The 17,749-nt window shown below is 36.0% G+C and overlaps 1 protein-coding gene across 3 annotated transcripts in view; it reads left to right on the top strand.

The window, feature by feature from the left end:
* BBX (BBX high mobility group box domain containing) overlaps window positions 1-17,749 on the top strand; it is a gene marked incomplete at both ends in the record, with an annotated part of 105,862 nt that overhangs the window by 24,599 nt on the left and 63,514 nt on the right. For all 3 annotated transcript variants that reach the window (XM_080695892.1, XM_080695890.1, XM_080695891.1), the window contains 2 exons: window positions 10,845-10,925; window positions 14,277-14,351. In XM_080695892.1, the coding sequence (XP_080552018.1) occupies window positions 10,845-10,925; window positions 14,277-14,351 (156 nt within the window). The remainder of the gene's footprint in view (window positions 1-10,844; window positions 10,926-14,276; window positions 14,352-17,749) is intronic.

Genomic DNA, 17,749 nt, shown 5'->3' on the forward strand with positions numbered 1-17,749 from the left:
TAGGTTTATTCCATCCTTCTGAGCATCCATATAGCCAAATGATTTTTGTCAGAGGGGCCAAAAGCATACACTGGAGAAAAGATAGCATCTTTAACAAATGGTGTTAGCAAAACTGGTCAACCATATGCATAAAAATGGAAATAAACCCCATTTTCTCACACTGTACAAAGTCAACTCAAGAAGGATCAAAGACTTGGAAATTAGTCCAGAGACCTTGCAGTTCCTTGAAGAGGGAATAGATCCAACTGCAACACATAGGCACAGGTACAAACTTTCTCAATAAGACCACAAAGGCACAAGAAGTTAAAAGGAGGATCATATGTGGCATTGCATTAAACTGAAGAGCTTCTTTGTAGCAAAGAAAACTATTAAGAAGCTCAACAGAATGCCAACAGAATTGGAAGAGATTTTTGCCAGCTACTCTGATTGAGAACTAATATCTAGAATATACAGAGAAGACACTCACTGCCAAAAATTATAATAATCAATCAAAAAATGGGCAAGTGAACTAAATAGACACTTCACAAATGAGGAAACAAAAAGGCCAATAAATGTATGAAAAAACATTCAACATCATTAGCAATCAGAGATGCAAATCAGAACTACCCTGAGATTTTACCTCACCCTAATTAGAATGGTAATTATTAAAAACACAATAACAAATGCTGATGAGGATGTGGAGAAGTGGGAACTCTAATACATTCTTGGTAGGATTGCAAATTATCTGTCTATTTAAAAATATTCACACATCAAGATTTCTATATAATTAAAATTTGAAAATGAAATATTTATTTTGTAAATTTTCACTTTATTCAAGAGGCCTTTTCTGATTTCCCAAACAAAATTAAATTCATCCTCTTCCTAATCCTTTGTAGCCCTTACTGTCAGTATTGTACATTATAACATTTAATTATATTCATCTTTATACCTTATTGTAAACTCTATAGAAAAACCTTTCCATTTTTTCCCCCATTTTCTTATATATGTCTTAACTTAGAAGACTTTAAGTGTTGTTTTCATTGAAGGTGCTGTTCTTTTTGTTGTTATTGTTTCATTTTTGGTACTGGGGGTTGAACCCAGGGGCATTCTACATCCAAGCTACACTTTCATCCCTATTTTTATTCTTTATTTTGAAACAGTCTCACTAAAGGGCCTCACTAAGTAGCTGAGCCTGGCTGTGAACCTACGATCCTCCTGTCTCAGCCTTCCAAATACTAGGATTACACGCATGCATCGTCACTCTCGGCTGAAGGTGCAAAATGTTGGAGTAGATCTTAATTCTCCTAACAATCCTGAGTTGTCTAATGTACTTATATATTAATTTATATAATTTATAAATTATATAAATTTATTTATTTATAAGTAAATATTTTGAGGAAATAGAAGAGTTAAGTAACTACCCTGGATGGTGCAGCTACAAAGTAGCAGAACCGATTTGAGTTCAGGAAGTCTAGCCAGGCATCTTGTAGCATCCAGGGCTTTGGTGAGTCAGTCCCCTCACACCCAGCCTCACTTCTGGCCACTTCTGTGATGTCCTGTGCTGCACTGTAACTGGGACTGGTCGCTGTGAGAGAAAGGGCATTTCAGAAGTACTTTCAGGGCTGAGCACTACTCTGATCCCCTCATAGTGATAGAATAATTTCATCCTCACAAGAGCCCTATGATATTGGCTTACTGTTGTCCTCATTCTTCAAGGACATAGATAAAGTTTAATACTACAATTTAAACTCTCATATTTCCTACTAAATGATGACACAAGCAAAATGGAAGATGGAAAATAGTTGACTATGTTACTATTTGTTAAATGAATGAATGGTTACATCTACATTTAAGACACTGAGCTTTACATTTGAAACTAATATCAATTTAGATAAAATTGAAAGTTTTCACTCTTTACATAATTTCTGACATCAGTGAAATTGGGGAAGTTATTTTCTTATTCATTGGTACAGTAGAGTTAGTTCAACACATGCCTATCTTAGGCTACTATATCTGACTATTCTAGGATACTTAAATCCATAGCATTTTATCCTCCCTGCCTCCAGTTCCTAGCACTACCCTCAATAAAGTTTTTATTGCCTTTTCAGAGGTTTAGTCTTTAAATACATTTTGTGAGGGAATATACTATGTTGAAAATCTACATTGAAGAAGAAATAGACACTGATATTTTTCTCATGCTAAATATTTAAAGCTGCTCCCTCTCCTATGTTACTACTACTGTTCATTGTTCTTTTTAGCTAGAACTGCCCATCCAGCCAATAAGCCCAGCCTCTTACTTCTGTCTGCAGTGAGGCTCAAAGTCCTGAGAATCAGATTCTTTGACCCAACCTGACTGACAGTCACAGATCTCCCTGAATTCCCAGACAGCATTGATGGCCCACATAAATTACTTGTTCTCTCACAAGTGAAAGGAATGGTTTCTGTGGAAGATAGTCAGCAAGAGTGTTGGGATAGGAAGAGGCATATGGAGAACAAGAGGAGGAGAGAGGTAGCCTTCCCAGGAGTCTTTGCCACTGTCATCACTGTTGCATGCATATGCTAGGGTATTGCATTCCATTCTCCCAGTGTCCAGCAAAGATGGCAAGAAAGAAGTAGCCTTGTTTCCCACTTCATCAAATTAAGTGGTTGAAGTAGGAATAGACTATCAGTTGTCTCAGAAAGATGCTATCAGTTATTGGTAGAACTGGCCTGTAGTCTGTCTGGACTTCCATACTAGTGCTTTGCCATACTGATTATAATGGTAGGAAAACTTAACCCAGGGAGTAAAATTGATACTCTGGTGGCTCTGATGCCCTGAGTAAAGCTAAGATCTTATTCATCCATTCTTTCAGATGACTTAATACATATTCTGATTTGGGGAGCACTCAGCTCCATGGTGCTGTTTGGCCATGCTCTCCACAATAGCCTAACACTCCCTAGATGTATATACTACTTTTGTCTTCATTGTGCAGGTTCTTCTTTAACTCTCAGATGGAATTTTCTTCCTAAAACCATCTCTTCTCATCAGAGACACTCCTTACTCCTGATCAGCCTTCTTCCTTCTCACACATTCCCTTTTCAGCTTTAACTTGTAGAGGTGCTGTCTTCCTCTGCACTGACATCCTTCTAGACAATTACTAAGGAGTGGCAAATACTATCTCTGTGTTAATTGGAGCCCCGCATCTCTGCTGCTTTATTTCCTTAACCTTTTAATTGCTCTCGCACCTCCAGTCACTCTCCAGCCAAAGTCATCTTGCACACCACTGACATAATTATCTAACTACACATCTCTCCTCATGCTGTTCCTGTGACTGGAAACTGTGGCCAGCTCCCCATTTCCTCGAGACTAATTCAGTGTTCTTAACATAGAATTTCAATTTCTCTCACTCCAATTCATCTCCTACTACACTACCATGGCATCTTACTCTTTTTACTCACACTGGGGAAGTTACTGTTTCAGAAACACAGGACACATATTTGTCTTCATACTTTCCCAGCTATTGTTACTATAAGCATTTCCACACTTCAGGAACACTCTGGCTTTCCTTCTAGGTATACTTCAGATATTTCCTTACTCCCCCCCTTCCACCCACAGAGAGATGATTGATTGTCTGTTCACTCACAAGCCTTGTGATATTCCATCATTATGCATTTATACAACAACAGCTATTCCACTATCCCCCACCCTGCACTTGTGTTGCAAGTAGCCTAAGGATCTAGCACATTCTCTAAGTAATCATTTTATTCTCCAGCATATAATGGATACAAGTAGAATTAAAGCTATTTCAAAGAAACAGTCTTTGTAGCTGGTACATAGATACTGAATGAGTGAGCAATAAATAAATGTTAGCAAGAATAGGAGTAGATGGCTGAGCTACAAGTGTGCACATGCCCATTTTGTTGACTCTGTGTTCACCACAGTGCCAAGCAGCTGTGGCTGTGGTCTTGTTCCTTGCAAAATAGGAACAGGTCCTTGATAATGCTTAGCTTTCCAAGCTTTACTTCCAGTAGTAACTGGCTTGATCTTGTTTCCTATCAGTAGGCTGGATCATTTTTTCATGTCTGTAATTTTCACTATCTGAATTGCTTCTGTGGGAAGAAATGCTACTTCCTCATGATTCTTAATTATACTAATCATTTCCCTGCCTTGGTTACTGAGAATTACAGCTAAACCGAAGGGAGGATTGAATTTAAGGAAGTTACATGGTTAACAAAACTCCCTTCAGCTATTTTCTTTTTTGGGCATGCAGCAACACCTAGTGGCTTTATGGATTATTTCAGAGACTATTTCTAGAAACAGCTTCTTGGGGTTTTTTTTCCCCCCTCTTTATTTAACTAGTGTTTATTTAGTATCCTTTCTTTCCTCTTAACTAATGAACAAACATCTTTGTATCTGTATTATACTATATTTAAGGAATGGATCTTGAGGAATTGGTGAGGAAAATGTTGCATCTAACAAAAAATAAATGACTTTTTTCTTTTTTTTATGTGGATCATATTGAAAATGGCATACATTCACACAGTGCTTGGTGTCCTTCCCCCACATTCCCTTCTCTCCCCCCACCCAAAAATGAGTGTCCAGGTTGACCATGCTACATTCACACTTATACACATATTGGAATGCAGCTCCTCCAGTTAATCAACCTCAGCCTTCTTCCTCTCCTACCCTTCCTTTCTAGCTTTGCTGAGGTTTCCCCTCCATTATTTGAAGTCTCTGTGGTATCCCCAATATTCCATAGTAGAGAAAATATTCCGTATTAGAGAAAACATATGTTCTCTTTCTGTGTTTGGCTGATCTCACCTAACATAATATTCTCCAGGTCTTTCCATCTTCCTGCAAATGTCATGATTTTCTTCTTCTTTATAGCTGAGTAGAATTCCATTGTGTGTATTTCCCATAAATTTGCAATTCATTCATCTGTTGGTGGAGACCCCAGTTGGTTTTTATTTTGGCAATTGCAAATTGTACTGCTATGAACATGGGTATGCATATGTTACTGTAGTTCTCTGATTTCAAGCCCTTTGGAAAGATACCCAGGAGTGGTATAGCTGGATCATATTGTGAATTTATTCCCAGTTTTCTAAGCAATCTGCACACTGATCTCCATAGCAGCTGAACTAGTTTGCATTCCCACCAACACTGTAAAAGAGTTCTCTTTCCCCACATCCTCGCCAGCATTTGTTGTTATTTGACTTCTTTATGCTTTCCACTCTGATTCGTGTTGAAAATAAGTGATTTAAAGCATCAGAAATGCAAAGAGCAGGGCAAATAACACAGTGCAGTACTTCATACATCCCACAAAATCTGAGACTCATTGACTAATGACATTACCCAAATAGGATGCTTTTGTTGGAAATTCTATCTTTCTTTCATTTAGATAGACTTCCATAATCTTTATTGATCATGTGTATATCCCGGTATCCGCAAATATGCACACCTTTATTGTATGCCTTATTTATCAAGCTATCAAGAATTAATTCTATGTGTATACATTTGCTGTATAATTAAGCCATTTTTACATTTTGATATTTTAATTTCCATACCTTTTTTGTGGGTCTGGGGATGGAACTCAAGCATTTGATCTCCGAGCTACACCCCCCCCCGCCCTGTTTTTTATTCTTTATTTTAGAAACAGGGTGTCACTAAGTTGCGGAGGGCCTCACTAAGTAGCTGAGGCTGTCCATGAACCACCATCCCTCAGTCTCAGCCTCCCAAATGCTGGGATTACAAGCGTGTGCCACCACGCCCGGCTTAGTTTCCATACTTTCATTGGTACATTGTAAGTATACATCATAATGAGATTCAAATTCAAAGTGGTACATTCATACGTACACATATCATTTGGTCTATTGCTTAATCTCACAGTGGTGTATAATTACAATGCACCAATAAAAGAAAAATGTAAAAGATAAAATTACAATGTAAAAAGGGTTTAATGACAGGGCGAGTATATATATGTAGAATTATTTAATGCTTGATAAATAGGCACACTATTAAAATTTTAGGTTAAAATATATCTAGTATGTATAATACCTATTTCTGACTTCCAACAAAGATGTATTTTATAATTATCCTTATCTTGACAGCTTAGAATCTAGTTTATAAAGTATGGCATTGAGTGGCTGCTTTCAGGATAAATTTTGGAACAGTTTACCCTTCTTTTTTTTAGATAATATATAGAAACATCTGTCAGTTCTTAGTTTTTTGGCTTTCTCCTCCTGTTTCAGTCTGCATTGTTTCTTCTTTTCTCAACCTTCTCTCTTTTTCTTGTCCTCACTCTTGTTACCTTCTCATTTGCTTATTTTATTCTGCTGTGGACTAGACAGTCCGAAAAGGTAAATTATATAACTTATAGTACCCTAATTCTTCTGGCTCCTAATTTTGTTCTTTTTCATTATACTACTCTGAAAATATATGTTAAATCCGCAGTGCTTTACAATAAGAGTAGTTGGATTTTAAGAATGGACATGGCCCACTAGAGTAAAATGCAGAGCCTTTATGATTCTATTTCTGTTATTTTAGCCATTACACAGCCTTTGTTGTACTTTCTAGCCAGGTTTCTAAGATTGTATGTGCACACACACACACACACACACACACACACACACACACACACACACATATATTCAAGTCAGTCAACAGATTTTTGCATCTACTGTAAGGTGCCTGGTGATTATAAACACACATGCACAGAATTAATTCATGTATAGGATTACAGATGCCCTGATAATTACTAGCAGGTATTTACTAGCACCTGAGCCTTCTGTAGAAATGGAAAGTTTTATTTAACCATCCTAAAGATTTGCTAAAGATATCATTTAACTTTTAAACTTTATGACGTGCTATGTTATTGAGGCAAAATAATCTGTAAATGACTTTTTTTTTTTTACACTTCCATGAATTCCCTGGAAGGATTTGTTTTTTAATTGCCGCATTGTAGTCATACATCTTAATGGGGTACAATATGGGTGAGGCTTAAATGCACACATCACTTATTTAGCCCTTCCATAAATGACTCTTAAAGTTGGATTTTCTTCTTACTGTTAATAGGAATTCTAAGCCAGATGGCAACTTACCTCTTTCATAAATGAAAATTATATTTTCATATGTCATAGGATTTCAAATAAGAATACAGTCACCTGTTGCATAATAATACAGAGACACTGAAGTCAACATTGGACCGTATATAGAATGGTTATCTCTTAAGATTATATTGCTTGGTGTTGTAGCTATCCTAGTCTGTGTTAGTATTCTCTGTGATGTTTGCACAATGATGAAATCACCTAGTGATGTAGTTCTCAGAACATGTCTCTGTTAGGTAACACATATGACTGTTTATATTACATTGGTTTTATACATGGAGTTACTCTAAATGTTATCTTTAAAATATTTTCATCACATGCACAGCCTATTAAGTTTTTTTAAAGACACTATTATTTCCATTAAGTCACAAGCTTATTTAAATCAAATTTGATTATTTACCTATATAGATAGGAACAAACACATCGTTTCTTTTTTATATATTTAGTTTAACTCAATTGTGCTCAAGATTATTTATTCTATTTGCGTACATTCTTTTGAAATTTATTGAAACTTATTTTATAGTCCAATGTGTCATCTCTTGCTCAATATTCCATGTGAACTTTTTAAAAATATACTTTTATTGGTGCATTGTAGTCTCACATCGTAATCTAGCTTAGAGCGATAGGGATATACATACACAGAGCTGCTATATACATGTATGTAGGGACATTGGTGAGCTCCTCCCCAGCTCCCTTTCCTACTCCCTCCCCTTTCCATACACAAAATTAAGAGTAGCAGTGGTAACTTCACCTATGCACATTACACCAGTGGAAGTGTTTCCTTTAATCCCCCACTACCACTACTTGCCCCCAGACCCCATTTATTACTCTACTCGGGTTTCTTCTTCTTTATTTAAAATCCCTCTTGTATCCTCATTACTCCCTAGCTTCCACATCAGAGAGAAAACACATGACCCTTCACTTTCTATGACTAGTTAACCTCACTTAACACAATGTTTTCCAGATCCATCCATTTTTACTAAAAATCACACAATTTCATTTTCCTTTATTGCTAAGTAGAATTCCATTATGTATATGTTCCATAATTTTGTAATTCATTCATCTGTTGATGGAGACCTAGATTGGTTACATTATTTGGCTGTTATGAATTGTGCTACTGTAAATATGGATAAGCATGTATCGCTATAATGTTATGATTTCAGTCATTTTTGAAAGATACTCAGGAATGCTATAGCCCAATTGTGTGGTGGATCCATTCACAGTTTTCGGAAGAATCACCAACTGATCTTCTAGTGGCTGTACTAATTTGCAACCCTACCAACAGAGAATAAGAGTTCCTCCAAATACAGGATTTATTTTTAAACCAGAGAAGTGTTGGGGTGGGGGTTATTTCCAAATTATAAGATACATTTTTTCAAATACCATTTCCAGTTTTCTGTGGATACTAATTTTAGGATTCATTGGCTTTCTTTTTAGTAGATGTTGTATTTCCTTGGTGACATTTGGAAGAACATGCCAAATTGTCAAGGGACAATACAGGAGTCAAGCTTTGCAGCCAAACCTCAGGTGGCAAATTCATTAAAGATTCTACATTTTCTCTATGGTGCTTGTCACTGAGAGAAGGTGGCCATTCCTCTTTAAGAAATCCAAAGGTGACATTTAAAATTTTAAATGCTTGCTCCTGTTCAGTGGCCTGTGACACTAGGTATCCCCAATGTCTAATGAAGAGGTTTGGAGAGAACTTTTTTTATAGGTGGGAATATTACTTAGTTGACTGGCAACTATTTCCATAGAATTTAACCATTTAACAGTCACATAGAACTATTAAATTTAAAAAGATTTAGAAATGCACGAAAATTGGTACTTTTTTTTTTTTTTTAATTCTAAATTGTAGGCCGGGCGTGGTGGCGCACGCTTGTAATCCCCGCGCTTGGGAGGCAGAGACAGGAGGATCGCGCAGGTTCGAAGCCAGCTGCGCTGGCTTAGGAGACCCTGTTTCCAAATAAAAATGTAAAAATAGGTCTGGGAGTGTAGCCCAGAGGTAGAAGGGCTTCCAGGAAAAGAAAAAAAAAAAATATATATATATACACACATACACACACACACACACACACATACATACATACATACATACATACATACATATACACATGAGGTCTGGGAGTGTAGCCCAGAGGTAAAAAAAAAAAAAAAAAGAAAAAAATTCTAAATTGTATACCGTTTTCATGAAATAATTACCTACATACACAGCTAGATGAATATATACAGACCTTCAATAGTGCTTATGTTGGGAGGTAACATTGTGGGTGATTTTTCTTCGTTTCTTCAGATTTTTATTGTGCATTATAATTATACATTATATTGAGTTTCAGAATGACAGACACATACCTGAACACAGCATTTGTTGATTATTTTGTGGTCAGAAAACAAATTATTAAGAGAACATGAAAGAAATAGATGTTCTGTGGTTTTTGGTGGCAGAAAGCCAAGAGATGAAGTAAACAGTAACTTCTTTCTATTCTTCTTTTATGGTGAGAGGACTATTTCCCTTAGACAGTGTGGCTTTATCATTCCAGTAAGTGGGAGGGAACATGTTGTTAACTTGCAGAAATTTATTCATCAAGTACTTATTATGCCTGTATGTATAATAAATATTTATGTCTCATTATGATAAGTGCTAAATGAAGAATAAAGAGTTATTAAGTGTTGGGAAGGGCAAGTGTCAATCCCTGGTCTTCAGTTCTTTCACTAGTAATGAGAAGAGTGAGTTAGAGGAATAACGAATCCTTCCCTTGCTAACACTTTGTGATTCATATGACTTCTGATTTACAGTTGACTACCTTACTGATTATGTTACCCAAATGCAGAAATGGGTGAATTGTAACATTGAGGTAAAAGAGGAAATGAATATTCTGAGAAAAGAACTTGATTAATAAATTTTTAAATAGTGTTTCAATAACTGGTATCAATAATGAAGATAAGAAATAAAGATAGCAAAATGTTAAGTGTTTACCAAACATTGTAAGTAGAAGGAAAGAAAATACATAGAGTAAGAGAAATTTCTCTTGGGTAAATACTAACCTTCCTAGACTAGCTTTTCTTTTATAAATATAGGGATATACAAATTTGACTCTAGTTTTATTTCCCCAGAAGACTAACATTGTCAGATCTCATTTGTGTTTTCATATAGTCGGGTGTTAGGAAATATTGAGGAAAAACAAACATGAAAGCAGTGCATGTTCTGTGGGTTTGGTGGCGGAAAGCCAGAAGATAAAGTGGATGTCTCTATTTTTTTAGGCGAGATGCTGTCCATCTCCTCCTTACTCGCATTATTTAGCAATTGAATAGCAACTTGTATAAAACTTTGCACAATAATTACATTTTTTGTTATAATGTTACTTCAAATTTGGGAAAATAAGCGGGCATGGTGGCACACGCTTGTAATCCCCGCGCTTGGGAGGTGGAGACAGGAGGATCAAAGCCAGCCATGCTGGCTTAAGAGACCCTGTAAAATAAATAAATCCAAATAAAAATATAAAATAGGTCTGGGAGTGTAGCTGGGAGGTAGATGGGTTTCCAGGAACCCCAGTACCACCAAAAATAAAAAATAAAAAATTGGGAAAATAAAACTTTTTTCAAGATAAGAATGTTTTAGGTGACATCTGCATCTGTCTTCTCAGATCTTTTTTTTTGGAGGTGGGGGGCACTGTCAATTATACATCGCCCTGAGGTACGGAGTGATAGGAATACACATGCACATGACTCACAGAGAATCTAGAAGCCATTCCCACAAAGCCTCATGCCTTCTTTCTTGGTTTCAGATACCCTCTGGCACTTGCAGGCCGGATGTTTCAGAATCCCCTGAATTGCGGCAGAAGTCACCATTGTTTCAGTTTGCCGAGGTAATACCCTGCAATTTATAATTAATTGCTAAGGACATTGTAAACAAGCTTAAATTTGGGTAGATGCCAGTAAGTGAAAGCAATAAAGAGCTCAGTTCAGTTAACCCTAAGTGGGAAAATAGAATGAAATTTCTACTTTTATTTATGCGTAGTATGGTTAATGATATAATAGTTATTAGAAGTTTTTCATTCATTTATATTGATTTGATAAATCAGAAGACAGAATCAAGTTATGGCTTTTGCCTGTGTGTTACCTTTTTTCTTAATTTCCTCTTCTCTTGAAACTGTAGCATGAGGGTTGATAATTATCAAAGTCTTATGTCATGGGTTAGATCTCTTCAGCTTGAAATGTCTCTTGATACTGGTTCAAAGAGATCATGTAAAACAAAGCACATTATCCTTGATATTAAGTCTAGAGGTTAAAACTGCTTCCCCAAATATCTTCATATATCCTGGAACTCATTATGAGCTCTGTTTTGTTTACTAAACTTTAAATCACCTGGTCTTCCCTAGATCATTACAACTGTCTTTCATTCAACTTTTTGTTTCACTCTCATCCTCTTAGTATTTCCCATCCTGTCATAGTTTTGCACATTAGTATAGCATATTATACTTTAAGAATATATTTTGGAGAGCTGGGCATGGTGGCATACACTTGTAATTCCAGTACTTGGGAGGCTAAGATAGGAGGATCACAGCTTCACAGCCAGCCTCAGCTATTTAGTGAGGACCCCGCAACTTAGTGAAACCCTGCTTCAAAACTAAGAATAAAAAAATAGGGCTGGGGGTGTAACTCGGAGGTAGAATGCCCCTGGGTTCAATCCCCAGTACTATATTAAAAAAAAAAGAATGTGTATTTTTTTTTTTTTACATTTTACATTGACACATCAGGCTGTTTATAATATTCCTAGGTCTGCTGATATCACTAGAATGTTACATATTTGCTAACAATACTCTGTATCTGTGTTGAATGCAGTTGGTCCAGACTTTTAGAGCAGAGATTCTTAATGATTCCTGAGCCTCTATAGAGCTAATGAAATCCATAAATTTTCATACAAAATTTTGTATATTAGCATATATACATTTTTGGAGCCATTACAGCATACCTAAGATTCCAATTATATTTCTTATAATATTGCCCTCTATTTAGAAGGTTCATAGTCTAATATTTCTTCAGGAGTTCTTATTCATGCCATTAATTGAACTCTTCCTTTATCTCATCGTCAGTTTATAAAAATTTCCTTTTGTTTAGAACTTGTGAAATGTTTGTCAGAAAATCCAGATGAATAATAACACTGGCCCTGTTTTGTTCACTGCCTGATTAATTATTGAACAAATATATTGTATTTTCTTGTATATAAACAGTTTATTTTCTCTGACTTTTATAGAGGGTTAATAGAAATGAAAAGTAATATCTAAAATAAAACCTACTGAATTCTTTTTTTTTTTTTTTTTTTTTTTTTGTACTGGGGATGGAACCCAAGGAGCATTGTATCCCCAGCCCTATTGTTTTAGTCTTTTTATTTTTTTATTTTTTATTTTTTTGTTGGTACTGGGGTTCCTGGAAGCCCTTCTACCTCCGGGCTACACTCCCAGACCTATCTTTACATTTTTATTTGGAAACAGGGTCTCCTAAGCCAGTGCGTGCGGCTGGCTTCAAACCTGCGCGATCCTCCTGTCTCTGCCTTCCAAGTGCGGGGATTACAAGCATGCGCCACCACGCCCGGCCAGTCTTTTTAATTTTTGAAACAGAGTCTCATGGAGTTCTGAACTGCCTCGCCAAGTAGCTGAGGTTGTTCGTGAACCGTGATCCTCCGGTCTCAGCCTCCTAAATGCTGGGATTACAAGTGTGTGTGTATCACCATGCCCAGCCCAAACCTACTGAATTTTTAATCCCCCAGACATCAGGAAAATCTCTGAGGGTTCATGTTTGCAGCTCATCACATTTGCACATGACATTTACTGTAAATTGCATTGTTCTTGGTTTGCATAAGAAAACTTCTAAAATTTTAAGGATGCATTTAGCTAAATTTTAACATATCAGTTAATTTTATCCATTTGTGATGGCATATATCTTCAATTGTGCTAAAGAGAATCTAGTTTATTCCTATTTCTTACATTTATTCCAGAAATGCTTATTTTTATGATTCAAACTATACAGTAAAATTAAAATATTTTTAAAAACTTAAGCATGAGTAATTCAATCTTTCTACTAAATTTCTCATCTTTAAACTTTGACACCATATTTTACCGCATGACCCTATTTTTTCCTAATTTTTCTAAAAGTCACTTTTGTGGTTGAAAAATCATAATTAAAGTGGATTTTACTGCTTAGTAAATAACCATTGATAGAGTTGGTAAACGTAGTCACTTGAAGAAAGAGACTTTGTTGGGACTCAGAAATGGGCTGAAGTTATAATGCCCAAGGTTTCTGCTCCTGTGACTCACTCTCACCCGTTTTGTAGCAGGACAGAAGCTTTGTTCTCCTTGGAACTGAAATTAACAACTGGCCTTGCTTTCAAAACATCCTTGAAAGTATTTTTACATGGACCTCAGAGCAAACTTTGAATGAGGTTACCATAATTTACCCAGTGTAAACAAAAGATTTTCAACTTGAATCAAGTTTGGTTTAGCATGATCTTTTATCCACTAACAAACAATAAAATATTTCTTTGTTTGTGGGAGGATGCAGGTATGATAAAAGAAGGAAATTTCATGTTTAATGAGCAATTTATTGAGTTCTAGTGCAATTGCAGACAGTGTGTTTTATGGCTTATTTTTTTCTCACCATAATCCTAAAAAAATGTAAATTATCATTATCATACTTGGGAAAAAATAAGTCTCAGAAACTTTAGCTGAGCTGCCTGAGGTCATGTAGCTGGTGAATAGCAGAGCTAAGATTCAGTCCCAGATACCCTGACCCACATCCATATGCTTCTCCCATAATTTCACAGCTGCCTCTGTGCAGAGAACCCTTGGAGGACGTGGTGTAGGGAAGAGAGAGACTGACTGGCTTTACTTGTAGCCTCCAGTTTTTAATTTATTTTTTAAAAAATCATAGAAATAAAGAAATTCATTTCATTAGGTCACCTTAACTGCTGTTTGATACCTACCTGATACCCTTACAGGGGACATGGAAAATGAGCCACATTCTGTCTTTTTTGTTCTTCCTAGCTATGTTTAGAAACATGGCCTCTTTCTTCCTTTTATATTGTTCTTCTGAAAGGAATTGAGGATGATGACTCATGTCTTAATCTTTATCAGTGTTTGCAGTAGAAATATATGGCAGAATCTAATAGTCTGATATGAGAAAATGTCCTTGTACATTAAAAATTACTTGTTTTCTTTCAGATATCATCAAGTACATCCCACCCCGATGCTCCTACGAAACAGTGTCAGGCATCAGCCTTGTTTCAGTTTGCAGAGGTACAGCCTTCTTTTTTTAATGCCCATTGGCCTCAGAAAATTTGTTGATACCAGGAAATACTGAAATAGAATTTTAATAATGTGATCAACTTTAGGCATGTCTGCTTCCATTGATAACATGATACACAGAACTATTTATGGCATTTTGATACCTTTGGTATGATCATAGCCAAATCATTTCCAGATTTTATACCTGTTTAATAGGTATTTATTAAAGAGTTCATTCAGAATAGGTACTCGCCAGCAATTTATTTATTTCATTTTACCTTGTTTTTAATTTAAAAGCTTAGAAAAACTGCTGTCAACATGAAGGCCAGAGGATTCCATTTAAATGTTTCCAGTAGTGAAATTAGATGCTATAATTCATGAATGTCTCTCAAAGAAAATGTTGTGGTGAATATGACCTGTTAAATCATCAACACTTAGCTTTCAGTGTGATGTGTCTGCCGCCAGTATTTTTATTAGTGTTTAATTCCATTCTTGGATCAGGTTGGCTCTTACAGGATCTCAAATTTCTTTGGTTTGTCAGCTACACAGAGAGCTCACACTGGAGAGTATTTCTTGGTTGGTATGCCTGAGAAACAAATCTGATATGCTTGATTTTGCCACCGAAGCTCTGGCCTCAAGTATACGCTCATTCCTAATGAACAAAAACTAAAATGTAAACAGTTCATGGTAAATAAGATTGCTGCCTGCTCTGGGTCTTTCCTCTTTTCACTTTTTATTAATTCTAACAAAAATGCATATCAGAAACTAAGCAATTTTTAATAGGATTGAGAGAAAATGACAAGCAGGACTGTTCTGTTTAATATTGATGTATGGAATTGCTGTAGTTCATTTGAATAAAGAAGGCTGCATAAATGAAATGCAAAATGATATCCTTTTGGCAGGAGAAAACCTAGTATCTTTGAAAATGAGAAAAAAATACTCTTAGCTCATACATGAAAAAAAAAATGCTGCTTCCTCTTGTGACATTTGTGTCAACCACCATGACTTTGTATCATCAGTTGCCCTGCCCTTTGTGATAGGCTTTCCTGTCACAGCGTTTACTTTAGCTGCTGATGGCGATTGTATAAAACTTTTTATGAAAATACATAATGTTATCATTTTATAAAGAACAATTTGCTTGATGAATCTGAATAAATTAAGGTTTTATTATTATTTCATATTCTGATAAACAGGCTGTGATTGTCAGTATCTGGAGGAAATAGTTTTTAATAATATGTCCTTGCTTTTCTCCAGTTGTTGACACCCATTTATCTGTTACTAATAAGCTTTTCAAGAGTTAAATAATTTTGGCATGTTGACTAAGGTTATTTTTAGTGTTGATATCTTAGGCAGCCCCATCCAACTTTTCAGAAACATTTCATTCAAAACAAAATTTGTTTTCCATGTATTCTGATTGATTAAATTCTTCACTCTGTAGCATGAATATTAGAAAGGGTATAGTGGCTCATCATTGACATACCTGATATTTGCATATGCATTAACTTCCAGGAGTATTCACCTTAATGTAAAATGTCAGTGTGGAATATCTCAGCTGGTCTAACAACATGATTGAGTGTTACTTAAGAGATATCATCATCAGATTTATTAGGAGTCCCTGAAGCTTTGGGGCAGCTCTGAGGGAACAGTTTAATTAGTATAACAGCCACTATCCTGTGATTCTGCAGAGTGAGATCCCATGCCGCTCTTAAACCAAGTAATTTGTCCTTGATGCTCAGAACACTCACTTCTCAAAGGGTAAAAAGAGTCGGTCCTTGTCTCTTAATTTTACTTTTTATTTTTTTAACTTGGAGAAGAAAAGAACTTTTTACATGGGAAGGGGTCATCTCCAGGTGTTGCCCTGTTGTACAGCAGTGCTGGTCTATGAGGGCCCCTGGCTTGTAACATGAAGTGGACATAGGATTTGAGAAAGCTTAACATTGTTCATTTGAAAAATCTATTGGGAGCTATTTCAATGTATTTTAACATAGGAAGACATGAATGATGGAAAACCCCAAATAAAGTGGGTATTATAAAAATATAATTTCTCTTATATACCAGAATCTAATGCAGCCCCTTCCTTCCTCTCAACTCCCAGGATATTACTTTCTTAGTTATAATTACCACAGATTGATAAGCCCTTTTAATTTCTAAGCAAATTAAATTATAGTATTCCTGGTTATTTAATATCACATGTAATATGTATCATAGGAGTTCATAACTTTCAAAATATAGATAACCTGTCTATAACAAAAAGAAGGGTAAGTTTAAGTCTCTAACTTAATCTTATGATTCAACCATACTGTCAGCTTAGTATGGTTTCTTTAAGGCTAACAAAAGCTAACTACATTAAGTAATGAAATTACGCACTAAAATTGGCTGTGAGCATGTATTTTACAGTAGAAATAGAATAGGCTAATTATTGTGATGATATCCCTAGAGTTCTTAAAATTATTTCATAAAACACCATCACCTTTGAGAAAATACAAAGACTCATAAAATTCTTACTCTAATTAGTCCATCGCAAAGGTCCTCAAATTTTAAATATACCAGAGTCACCTAAAAGCCTTTCTGGACTCCACTCCCAGAGTTTCTGATTCATTAAGTCTGAGAATGGGACAAAGAATTTGCAAACAAGTTTCCTTTTAGGGAAACACAGTTTTGAAACCCTTGTCTATAGCTTTAAAAAAAAATATCCCCAAATCATTATTGTTAAAACACTTTCTCATATCTCTGTTGGCCTCATGGGAGGGGGGATAGAGAAAAAGGAAGGAAGCATTAATAATTGAAATTGTCCAATGGACTGCTTATACTCCTATAACTTGTGTGTGGTGGGGGAGGTACTGGGCATTGAACCCAGGAGCATTCTACCTCTGAGCTACACCCCCAGTTCTATTTTTATTCTTTATTTTGAAACAGGGTCTCACTAAGTAGCTGAGGCTACCTAAGAACTTAGATCCTCACAAGCATGCACCACTGCCATACCTTTTCACAGGGCTTACTGATCCTATCATCACCTACTTAAAAGGAAATGAGCATTAATATAGTTTAGGGAACAGTTTGCTCTTTAAAAGTGTTTAGTTTTGTAATATTTTAAGATCAGATATGCAAAGTTCTTAGAAACTTGTTAATTTCATTTATAAATGCTAGGAAGAGATTTAGCTATACCTTCTCTTAGAAATGGGTCATTTTTTAGCCAGGTGTGGTGGCACATGCTTGTAATCCTGTGCTTGGGAGGCTGAGACAGGAGTATCACACAGGTTTAAAGCCAGCCTCAGCTACTTAGTGAGGCTCTCAGCAACTTAGTGAGGCCCTATTTCCAAATAAAATATAAAATAAGTCTGTCTGGGAGTATAGCCCGAAGGTAGAAAGCCCCTGGGTTCTACCCCTAGTACCACCAAATAGATCAATTG

Source organism: Muscardinus avellanarius (genome assembly GCF_963383645.1).
Source record: "Muscardinus avellanarius genome assembly, chromosome: 5".
In the NCBI taxonomy this organism is placed as follows: Eukaryota; Metazoa; Chordata; class Mammalia; order Rodentia; family Gliridae; genus Muscardinus; species Muscardinus avellanarius.